The 12,458-nt window shown below is 43.3% G+C and overlaps 1 protein-coding gene across 2 annotated transcripts in view; it reads left to right on the top strand.

Moving 5' to 3' along the window:
- Positions 1 to 1,325: 1,325 nt before the first annotated feature.
- Positions 1,326 to 12,458, top strand: part of LOC115026135 (FERM, ARHGEF and pleckstrin domain-containing protein 1) — a 48,054-nt gene continuing 36,921 nt past the window's right edge. Inside the window, exons 1-2 of one of the 2 annotated variants that reach the window (XM_029458775.1) lie at positions 1,326 to 1,729; positions 4,905 to 5,111. In XM_029458775.1, coding sequence (XP_029314635.1) covers positions 4,932 to 5,111 — 180 coding nt within the window. In that variant the 5' untranslated portion in view covers positions 1,326 to 1,729; positions 4,905 to 4,931. The remainder of the gene's footprint in view (positions 1,730 to 4,904; positions 5,112 to 12,458) is intronic. The other variant, XM_029458774.1, reaches the window with a different exon arrangement.

Raw genomic sequence — 12,458 nt, forward strand, 5'->3', positions numbered from 1 at the left:
GAGGGCAAGTCAGGCGTCATGGCATCTTTACTCTCAACCACATTGGGTGAAAAATGCACCTCACTAAGCAAATGAATTTACCCTAAGTCATAGCCTTGTATACTGCAAGAGAAAAGAGTGTCTTTCAGCTGTTTTGCAGAAGTGTCCATGAGCAAAACAAAGAATCTCTGGCAGTGGAAGCTGTTTCGTGGCTGACCCTGTCTTACTATAGTGACAATAAACAGGCCACACGTACAGAACACACAACCACTCCCCTGTATCTATATGTATATATATACATTAGTCAGAGACTCTGCATTCCTGTATTTATTTGCCATGATTGTTTAGCATTTTTCTCACGCATAGACTTCTGTTGTTTATACTCTCTGGGAAACTTTCTGAACTACACCATGATGCCAAAGGAAACAACATTTTAAAAGATCAAATTAAACCCAATTGATGGGTCAGTTATGACAAAGTCATGCTGTGTAAATAAATGAATTGTAATGCTAGCGGAGACCAATGATATCAAATAGACTATGTATATAAGATCAAAGATCAACGCTGCATGTAAAGGGGTTTAACACTAACTTTGCAACATAATGGTAATTAGGTCTTATCAGGGACATAGTCATATGATACATAGGCTTATAGAGGTGGCTATTTATTGTATTTATTACATATTTACATTTAACAAGCCTAAACAGAAATATTAAGCAGTATTAAACACAATTGATGATATGTATAAATGGCAAACAAATGCAGATATAATTCACAATTGAGTACCATGAAGTTCCTATAGGAATATTAGTAATATTCCTTATTATCTTATAATGGTGGTTCACAACCTGGAAGTGGATCCTTCATCTGGTCCCAAACTAAATCTGAGGGGCACAAGATGATTTATGGGATGAAGGGGAAAAAGTTTTTTTCCCATTTCTGTGTTTTTTTTGCTTTTTACATTTGAATTAAGCCTCCTGGACACATAGCCTGTTCAATATATATTTATTGTCAGATTATGGATTATCTCAATTATGGAAATGAATGATATCGTTTTTGGTTTGATACAAGGTTTAGTATTGTTCGGCTCTCCTCTCTCATACCTCCTAACATCCCTGATTTAATGTATGTGCACGTGAATGTACTGTATATCAGAGAAAACATATTATTATTGTTCTAACTACCAAATTAAATCCATAACATGTAATATGGGGTCAAAAGTAGTCAAACCCAAAAAAAGCTTTGAAGCAACTGATCTGAATATAGTTGTTCCAGTCGTCACCGCTAGATGGTGCTGCTGCTCTTCCGTGTCACGGTGCTGCTGAGAAGGTGGAGGTGCTGCGCCTCCTTCATTGTCTGAGTAGAAGGCACCGGGAGTGGATCCGCCGCTCGGTTCAATGTAATCCCGTCTTTCCCCCGGCTCACTCACTCAGTCGTCCGCCATGGCGACCGCAGAAAGCCTCCTCTCCGATCTGAGCTGCATCTAAAAACTCAACCGGGCTTCATTTTTTTAGTCACTATCGCTGGACGTGGATGTAATATCTCCTTTCAGCTGGGAAATACATACGCGTGGATAAGTCCGCATTTCGAGAGAAGCGGTAAGAATCGTGCAGCCTGAGTCCTCACCCTGTGTGCTCTTAGGGGAAGTGATTCAACTTGTTTGATGAGCTTAGGGTTAAGTCCTGGGAGTATTTTTGCCGTGTTGTTTTGTGATCCTGTGGATTTCGAGGGAGGGAAAATAACTATCACTGTGAGTAAAACAATTCTTTATGTGCTGCCAGTTAACTGTCCTATTTGTCCTCCAATGTGGGTTGCATTGCACAGATAGATCTTAGCTGTATGGATGTGTGCAGACGCCGCAGTCGTTGATGTTCCCAAGCTGTAAATGCTTCATGCCCCTGTGTGACATTTTAATGATCAGGAACAGCATTTTTAATCTGTCACTTAGTTTCCAGAAGGTGTCCAGGTGAGTCCAGGCGGTGCATTAAATGTTACATCTACTGTACTGGCTGAAAATGTCCTGAGGATTACAGCAGCCTGCTCTATTAACCTACATTACATCAATGGTGTGAACACACTACCAGACTGTGTGAGGTGGGGAAAAACCTCACTGATTGCCCGACATCACAATTTTCTGCACTGTTTTCTCCATTATCATCCAGGATTGTTTTATGAGAGGCTTAAATGGCAGCCAAGTTCTGGTTACAACATGCATGTATTCCGTTGGTTGTCATTCTTTTCACTTAACGAACACATGCAACCGTGCCAATAATACAGTGGGAACTTATTCAGGCAATGCCAGCCACACCCAGGTATCAGTGACTGTTGCAAAACAGAGAGGAAATTGAGCTCTTTCTTTTTATGTTGTGGGGCTTCCCTCAGGTAGAATGCTGGATGTACCAGCCCCGGCCTCTGGCCATCCAGCTGTCACTAAAGGATTCCAGCTGTGCTGTGTTGGACCGCACCGAGGGGGCCCCTTGTGCCCCTGCACACAGAGGAGCCACTGTTAAAACCCTGTATACTCTATGAGCCTGCAGTCACGGCTCCATGTTACACACTTGTGGGGAATTTCAAGCAAACAAGTTCAAAGGCAGGGTGAAAAACACTCAGGGGTCTGTAAATGTCCCTCTGGAACTGTGTGTACTGCAGCTATGCTTTATGTCACACTGTGGCCCCTGGAGCAAGGTGCCAGCTGTACAACTGGTAACTGTTTTGTGTGTTTGTTTGGACCTGAGTTACCCATTTAGAGGAAACACACAGACTAAAGACTCATGACTGGTTGATAAATGATCCCTGGTGCAGTGGAGGGTACGTGTTGGCTGAAATAATCACTGTCTACTCTTTCACTGCCCTCTGTTTCACTGGTGCTTTGTTTGACGGGTGTCTGGTTACTCAGCATGCATGTGCAGGTCATATAAGACATGAATTTACAGACTCGGCATGAGACACTTGCCAATAATCAAGGCAAGGGCCACTGAGTGATGACGGTGGGAGGATCAACTGTCATAAATGACTGGATTGAAAGATATGCCATTCATGCTCCCGATGACAGCGTTTGGTCTGTTTTCCATCAGCCTCAGGGAGTGTTAGTCTGCTGATGAGTGTACAGCAGGTGGATATGATGAGAACATGCTCACGTAACACTTTGGCCCTTATGGCTGGGCTTCATTAGCTTTTTATCAAACCGGAATCTGCTTGTTGAATCCAAATCCTTTTGGGTCCCTTAGCTTCAAGCATCAGTGAGCAAAGTTATTAATAAGTTCTAGGAAAGGACTGAAACTCCCACAACATGACATTCAAATGTGTAAAACTCAGATAGTTTACTTGTTTGATGTTGAGTTTAATGATTCATTGATCTTTAATTAAAAGAAGCAAGAGCAGAAAGGGACTTGATGAGAGTTTATTTTCCATTAGAGTTGAATAAATCTGGGTATTTTGCATCGCTCAGTTAATTAACAGTTAGTTGATCAACAGAAAATGTACGGCTTAAAATAATGAAAGGAATCGTTAGTTGCAGCCTTACTTGTCAGCCTTGGACCATCTTACACTATTCATCAAATCTACTTGACTGGAATGTCTTTATGTGCCTCTCCTAAGCGTCAGGCAGACCATCATCAGACAGAATTTAGTGTCCACTGTCCTTGGCCTATTTTCTCCGTGCACTCTGCTGGATTACATTATCCACTCCTTTTTTTTAAATGCCTTATTCAGCTTTCAGTTTAAACTTGGCAGCAGTCATTCACCTCTGCGGCGGCTGAGCGACTGCCCACTGGCCTCAGTGCTCTGGTGAAGCTCTCGCTTAGGTCTCAGGATGACTTCAGCCTGTTGGAATGTGCAATGAAGAGAGAATTAAGCAGGACAGCATGGCCTCGGGGGATCTGGCTGTGAATGCATGAGGGGGGGGGGGGGAAAGATAGCCGCCTACCTACTCTGGTGTCAACCAAGAGTGAATGAGTCAACCACTGTGTCCAAACTCAGTCCTCCACCTGGGACAAACACAGTCACACCGCACCTCCACGGTGATTTTGAATATCAGATGGGACCCGTCATTGCTGAATTTCACAGGGAAGTGGTTCTTATCACCACAGGATTGACTTTTTCAACAGTTCATCCAACTATTTAAACCATCGATCCATTACTTAAAGCTCACCATGTATCCATTACCTTTAGCTATCTATCTTAACCATTTACTGATGTGGATTCTTTAAAATTCACATCATTTCTAGTTCAAATTAGTTTAGCTACTCTACAATCTTTCAATGTACCGTGGAAAATGGATATTGGATAATATGTGGACTCTATATGAGCACAGCTGACTGTACAGTATTCTCCATCACTGTTTTTTTTTACTCTGCTCTCTGATAACGTACATCCACTGCTCATTCTCTTCACTACAGTGTCCTCTGTATTTGCCATTGAGGCCCTCGAGACCAATTAAAACCCCACCAAGAACATGTCTGTGTGTCGTTGACCTTAAGGCCTTGCTTCACCAATCAACTGTCATTGCATTTACTCTTTGATTTTACATTCTGGCCTCGTGGTTTGTCTGTCAAATCAAATTAGAGCTGCTTGATTTGTACTTTGAAATCAAGAACATGCTTAGATCTTTTCCTTTTTTTTTACAGTAATTCATTCTCCCACAGGCTACAATTATCATCTATTAGTGACGAGTGCAAATACTGCGTTTGCAACTTCTGTGTCAGTGTGACACTGACTGTTGAGAAGCTTGTCCTCCGGGCCCCTTGATTCATTTATTTTAATTTCACCTGCTGCATCACAGAAGCTCTGTAACAGGAGGTTTCTTACCACTTTTTGTAACTCTTCAATTGCATTACTTTGTGTTCATACTGGATGCATGCAGGTACAAGTGAATGGCTGCGTGTGCACGTGTTTGCCTGACTTTCCTCTCTTGGCTTCGGTTGCAGGCTGGGTAGTGAGCATCGCAGTTCAGCATGGCAGAGTCAGACCCGGAGCCGATGGCCTCTGGAGCAGGGCAGCGTCTTGGAGCCCCGGAGACTCTTGGCATCAGTACACTGGACCCCGGGCACAGACCCCCCGCCATGCCCCCCGGGCGACATGTCACCGTCAGGGTCCGCATGCTGGACGACACAGAGGAGCTCTTTGACATCTCGGTGAGTTGTTTCAAGCCTTCTTGCTCGGGCGCATTTCTTGATGGGAATACTAATGTCGGATTGGGACTCCTTGTTATTATTGCACAGTCGCCAAGAAGCATTTCCCGTTTTCATTATAGCAGCAGCCGTCTGAAAACAGGTTGGCATGGCAACTGCATGATGTTAAGTTGTTGAATGCAAAGATGAAACTGGAGGGATCATTTCAGCATGTCAGGGTTCCTCCAGGTTATTGTATTGGTATTTATTCACTGCTTCCTAATCTCTCAAACCTGTTCTACAGCTGCCATCTATTACTACATGTGTTTTTCCTCCACTGTGTCCTCCTGACAACCTCTCAGGATATTCTTTGGGAACCATGGACACCATTTTATTTCACACTTCTGTCTCACGTTGGTGTGTTGATGAAGGGTGAGAATCCATCTGCTTTCTTAGATCTGTTATGAAAGCAGGCAGGTACACAAAAGAGACAACAATAGTTTTTTGAATGAGAAGAACTGCCGTCTGGATTCCATTCATGATTTCAGGGTTTAGAGGATGAGCTTTCTCATCACAGAGATCAGCGTTTTAGACATTTAAATCTAAGCCATTTGCACAGATTATGTTCAGTAGTCAGTTGAGCTAAAATTAGATGCTAATTGTGAAAGTCATATTGTAAGCGGATAATTCTTTAAATGCAAAATAAATACATATTAAAGCTCTACAGACCGATTGTGTGGACGTGAAGCCGATACTTTGCAGGCATCATCATACCATGAAACTTTAATTTTGAGAATCATTCTTTTATACACGTTTTATTCTTCACCTTGTGCCAACAGACAAAATGTTTGCTTTGACTTATCTTTCCCTATATTATCTCCTTCTTCCAAAGTAAAAGCCCGAGACACGTACAGTACACTGCAGGTAGTGCCCGTGTAAAGCCTGAGAGCATATTCCTCTAAGCTCCAAACTATTAAAAAATGATTAGCCACGCCATGTCCCTGAATGACCTTCATTATCACTGTAGTTTATTTTTGAGTCAGTCCCACATACACCGTCCTACTGCCGTAAATACATACCAGTTCACAAAATGTGTATGAATCCACGGCTGAAGATCGTCTCCAACAACCAAACCATTTGCTCCTGTTTGAGTAAAAATCTGTTTTAGAAAATGACTGAGCCTTATTGTTATTTTTATCAAACTATACGTACGTACCATTTTAAAAGATTGATGTCTTCCTTAGGAACCAATGGGCTCGGAGCTGAGTGCCACAGACGGGGGGGGGGGGGGGAGTTTGGTTAGTCGGAACATATTGAGAGACTTACTAATGTTGTTTCTGTGGGATTTCTTGACGGAAAGAAAAACATTGAATGACGTCAACGTCCCCCCCCCCCCCCCCACCTCCCCAGCAGTCCTCTGAAATTGTGGTGTTTTTGAGAAGGTGTTCTCTGACCTTGATTTTAAATGGTAGAAACATAGGGTGGAGCAAGTGAAGAGATTTATTTCATCATGCTGTGACCACAGTCCTGGAAGAGAAGAACGAGATGAGTAGATAGAGGGAAGTAAAACGTGGTGATGGAGGGAAACAGATACAGCAGCAGCCACAGAGGACTCGTTTAATGTGTGTGAATGGGGCTCGGCAGGCACTAAAGCGGCTGAGCTTTCCTGACAGTTGGTGAGCGTGCAGTGCAGAGTGGATGTATCCTTCTGGCTGTTTCCCAAGGCAGTATGGGTAAATGTTGCTCCTAAGGCGGGCGGCGGAGCTGCCTGTGCATGACTGCTAATCTTCCTAGTGGTATCATGTGTTCTAATACTTAAGGCTCGATAGATTCTCACGGTGAGGTCCTGTTTTATTGCCCTCGTTTAACCCACATTACTTGTTGTGTTCTTTTGGTTAAGTGAGGCATTAAAGCTTTGTTTGTTTTTGTTTTTCTCTCCAGGTTAGAATAATCAGTTTGCCAAAACTGGCACAAAATCGAATATCATCCAGCCAGTGATGCCTACATCTGATACGAGGTAGAGCCGGTGAGGAAGGGACTTTATTCAGCCGGCTTCAGGGCTCGTAATCTGTAAAGACTTGCAGGGAAACTGCTCTCTAAGGCTCTCAGGAGATATAAACCTCAGAGTTTGGTTGGCATACAGTAGATTCTCATGGAGTTTAGGTGTCCCAAAGTCTCAGTGTTTAAGGCTGCTCTACCCTCCACACAATACACACACTGATGCTTTGTATTCTTTTAATATGATGCATGTCAGACTTGTACATACTACAGCTTTGGTTTAATCTTTCTTCTTCTCCATCTGTATCTTCTGTATCCACTCGGTGTCAGGTTTCAAACCGTTTGATATGGAGATAACGAAACAGCTTTAGCACTATAGTGCGATTCCTGCCGCATAGCAGGGGTAGTAACGCGTACATAGCCTGGGCTTTTCCGCTAAATTGACCTTCTAGGGGACATAGCAGGGCCATGATGGTCTAGTTGAGCTGTGGCGAGTTAAAAACAGCTTTTGTCACCGCAGCAGACACGCCGGGCAGAAACGAGCTGAAGGTGCTGCTCAGGAGACGGTAACTAAAGGCTCCCGTGAACAGAAAGCTTTATTCATGCTCAATTTGACACACATTATCTCCTCTATCTCAAGTCAGCACTTGAGATAAAAAAAACATCTCAGTGTGCTCGATGTTGTTTTTGCCTAGAGGTGTGCAAGGAGTACATTTTTGTCAGGCGGCTCACATTCGAGGGGGGGGGGGGGGGAGATCTGTTATCTTTTTAAATAAATAACGAAAGAGAGAGGAAACATGCTCCAGTTTTCACATTAAGTTGAGTGTTGCTTCCTAAGACCGAAGGGTTATATTACATTACATGTTGAGTAGATAGAGATAAGTCCCCTTTTAGCCCATAGATGCATCTCAAGAACTTGATCTGGCGAGGATGCTCGGAGTGAGCTGCTCAACTTTAGCAGTAACTTCCTTTCGTTTGCATCGGCTACATCCCAATGTGTTTTTTGGTCCAGCTGTAGATGAAGGATACAGAAGACATACGTCAACTTGTCTCAGATCCTCCTGCTGATATTAATCTCTCCCCTGCAGCAGTGAAGTGAGATAACTGCATGGTCTACAAACTACATTTGTCAAGCAATTATCTAGTTTCCTTTATTTCTCAGCGGGAACATGCAGTATTGTTCGAGAAGAGACGACTCATCTTAGATGATTTTATAGTCAGAGTGACACAAGGTTGGATTAAATATATATATATATAAATATATATATATTTGTTATGTCTATCTCTTTAAGAAAACGTCTAACGTCTAACCTCACCCTGTAACTGATACTGAAGGCTTCGGTTCCTGCTCCTCTGGTTGAGAGGGGTAAGTTTCCACCTCAGCGGGCAGAATATCAGATGGTCGAGAAACAAAAAGGGGCCATCGAGCCATCTCGTGGGTCACATACCATGCTGTGGCCTACTTAGCACTCTGGCTGTGAACACACTTGTTTTGATGCTGATGATGTTTGGCTGCACAAACCTGGACAACGGTTGACTGGCACAGATACATAAGCACACATGAGCCAAAACATAATGGTCTGCTTGCACCTTCTCGTTGTGGATTTTCATGGAATACTTTCAAATTAAAATGGGCAGCTTGCCTCAGTCCATTTTGCTCGTGCAGAGTTCAGCAGAGCAAGATATCCAGACTGTAGCCCTCAGTCTGTCTTGTAGTCCTCGGGCCAACATGCAGTGACTCTGTCTGTACCCATGTTTTGACGCTCATGTTTGCTGATGGCTGGTGGAGGCTCTGCAGAAGTTGCCTGTGAAGGAGGGTGGTTGTAGCGTCTATTTAGGGGTTAGGAGGTGGGGGGGATGGGATGATGAAGGCAGAGCGGAGAGAGGAGAGTCATGCTTCATCTTATGAATGAAGTAAACAGTCAGGCTCCATTTGCCGAACCTTACTGCTAGAATACTAACGAATACAACCCGACGTATAATGTTCCACTTCCCCTTTAAAACTGACATTAGCAACACAGGCGCTCGCCATTAGAAACTCAGACACAACTCTATCGCTCCCTCATGTTGTTCTACTACTTCTGTTGTTGCTCTCTACCTCTAATGAGCCAGTGATGGACTGCAGTCTGTCCTCTCCAGCCATCGCTTTGTCCATTACAGTCACGGTACAGCCCCCCCTTTTTTAAAGGCTACTGTGCAGAGAGAAATCTTGAATTCATTAATTACAGATCCCTTCATCTCTTGGCATTTTCATTTGCTTTCCATATGAGATTTGTACCCTGCACAGCCTCATTAAACTACAATATATTACTTTTTGCTTTCCTAATTACCACTTAAGTCTCCAGCAAATGAATACACAGGCACAAGTAAAACATATTTCTTTAGCCACGCTGGGCTGGTCCACCGCTTAGTTCCAAACTTTATTATTTATTATTATGTTACGGTTCCCTGTGGATGAACCTGAATTACTTTTGTGATCCTCGTACTTTTCCACTTTTCCTCTCTTTTAGCAAATGACTTATCTAATCCAATATCTAACAACTCAAACTAAACTAATAATACACAACATCTCAACGGATTGACACCAACGTGTGTACAAGCATTCATGCTGATCCTGATGATGCATCCTAATGACTGTGTTGATCAGATCAACTTGCAAAACTAATGAAATGCACATGAGCCTTGCGTGACCTGCTAAACACCAGTGCCTGCTGATGTTGACTTTTAGCCCAAAGAGAGTACAATCTTGTTTCACATCCACAGCAAAGTCACAAGACCTTGTACATAATCAGTGTACAATGTTCTCGGTATCGTTTTCTCATCACAGCGTGTGGTAGTTGAGAATCATTAGGGCTGATCAGTGAGTTCAGATTACTAATGAGTAGATAAAGAGGTGTTTGGACGCCGCCTCCTGATAGTCCATCATTATAACATATAACACGCTGATCTGTCTACAGATCCTAGAAAAGCATGAAGCCTGCGTTACTCAATGGGAGCTTTAAAATACTTATGCAATGTAAAGCCCTCTCCCCATCCTGGCTGGAAGCATGTGTGAGCTCAACCCACTGAGTCACAATCGTATTAGCTACAGAGTTCATGTGACAGGGCGTAATACATCCCTCTCTGAGAAGCTGACCACGCTGTCCGTGATCTCAGTGCATCTTCCCCATGGCTGGATCTATAGTTTATTACTACCACGTCCATCATTTGTCACAGCAGAGCAGATACAGAGGCTTGCACTGAGTGAGATATGAGGTGAAATCCCTTTCTGCTTGTGACTTGTGGCAATAGTGAACAGATTTTGGGCCACAGACACGGCATCTGATGCTTAAGAGATTTATTTCCCCCATTCCCATAACTAAAGGATGTTTACAGGGCAGCAATGGCCACCCGGGATACAGGGGGGTTATGAGCAAGACTCTGACCACAGTGCAGAGGGTTTACCATCATCCCACCACTTCACCCCCCATATGCTGTTACCCATTCATTGTGATTGGAAGCAATTAGAAACAGCTCCAACGTGCCTTGTTGTCAGCTGAATGGCGATGAGGTCCCGACTTAATGAGTAGACACACGATGAAGGGCTTCTTTCAGCTCGGTCTTCAACAGCTTCAGTATGTTAGTTCAAGGACTAGCAGTGTGGGGGAGGAGCTGGGAGCTTTCTGCTCTGTGGCTACCTGTGGATCAAGGCCCAGGTGCACACAGAGCGTCGGCTAGGTGCATATGTAGCTACATTTTCAGCACATATCAGAATATCAATTACTGAATTAGTTGAATTGACTAATGCTAAGTAAATTACAGTAGAAACAAAGGATTTTGTGCTTTTCTTTGTCTTATGTGATTGTAAATGGCATGTTCTTGGCTTTAGTAAATTATGCTCAATCTTTTTGGACATGGACATGGACTTTTTACACCTGTTAAAAGGTGATCTGCCTCTATAACTCACTGATTAACAAGCACCTTTTGGTTTAACTGTACTCGTTCATCGTGATGTAGATTCTTATATCTAAACCACATTTATTTTTAGATTGTTGCTTGTCTGTGTCGACTGCTCTATATTGTTTTTATTGAGAGGGGAAATCACCCCTGGTTAGTAAGCACTTGTTTGTTTTGACTGTTGTTATAAAGTATTAATCCTGTAATAACCAACATGAATGCTAACTGGCAGCTTCACATGTACGTGAAAGAACCTTTATCTTCTGCAACATTTCCTCTGCCTGGTTAGACTGTAATTTAAATTCACGCCACATATTATTTCCGCTACACCCAGACCACTTTCTTTGTATCTCATGTTGCATGTTGTGCATTTTCAAACGCAACATGTCGACTGTAAAAAATAAATTAAAAAAAAGGCCACGCTCAGAGGGAGGAAGAAGGTCTCGTCTCGAAACAGTGTGCTAAATCCTGTTAAACTCTGAGCTTGCGGTTGGGTCACGGTCTGCTTCTCCAGCCTCACGGTGCTTTATCGGGGGGGGGGGGGGGGGAGAACTGGCAGAGGTGGTGGTTGAATGATTTGGCACCAATATTTTCTTGATGAGCTGTCATTGGCAGAATATGAATACAAATGAGATTTGATTGGCTGTTAGAGCATTCGGGAGAATGGGGCAGCCCAAAGCAACAAATCCAACTCTCTCCCACCATGTCAATGAGTTTTCTAAACCCATTACTGTCACTCCCCTTTCCCTAATATCATGCACGAGTAACGGTGACGTCTACTTGGATTGACTGTGTGACTGTAGCGTTCTCCTGATGCAGATGGTCATTTCTAGGTTTATGAGGTGTGCCTCTGTTGTGGAGATTTAATTTTTAAAGGAGCTACAGGAGCAAACCGGTAGAAAGATGCGAGGATATGGTGACCATGGCAATATTCCCCTCCCCCTTAAGTAAGCGGCTCTTTACAGCGAGTTGTGACTAAAAGGATTATTACAGACAGTGTTCAGATAAATAGCACTTCTCTGAATTTATCTCCCATGTCACCCGAGAAAGTGTTTGCAGCCTGACCGTGGAGACGATCGGAACGAGGCCTTGATACAGCGAGGAGGCTGGGAATTACCAAGCATCCAGACATCTGATGTTTGTCACAGCTGTCTGCTCGGCTAACATATTACATTTGTTCACTTTTGGGAGTCTTAAAATGGAAACATTTCTTGTTTCTGTTCTTTAAGTCTGCTGTCCCACTAGTATTGCTTCAGCCTACGTTAATCTGTTGTTATTCTCTCTGTTATTCTCCGAGGCCTCCTGCCATGGAAAATAATTATTAATTGTTTATCATCCCTCCTTTTGCTGCTAGCACCTTGTTGGCATAACTGCCACGACGTGTGTGTGTGTGTGTGTGTGTGTGTGTGTGTGTGTGTGTGTGTGTGTGTGTGTGTG

This window comes from Cottoperca gobio, chromosome 21 (genome assembly GCF_900634415.1).
Source record: "Cottoperca gobio chromosome 21, fCotGob3.1, whole genome shotgun sequence".
In the NCBI taxonomy this organism is placed as follows: Eukaryota; Metazoa; Chordata; class Actinopteri; order Perciformes; family Bovichtidae; genus Cottoperca; species Cottoperca gobio.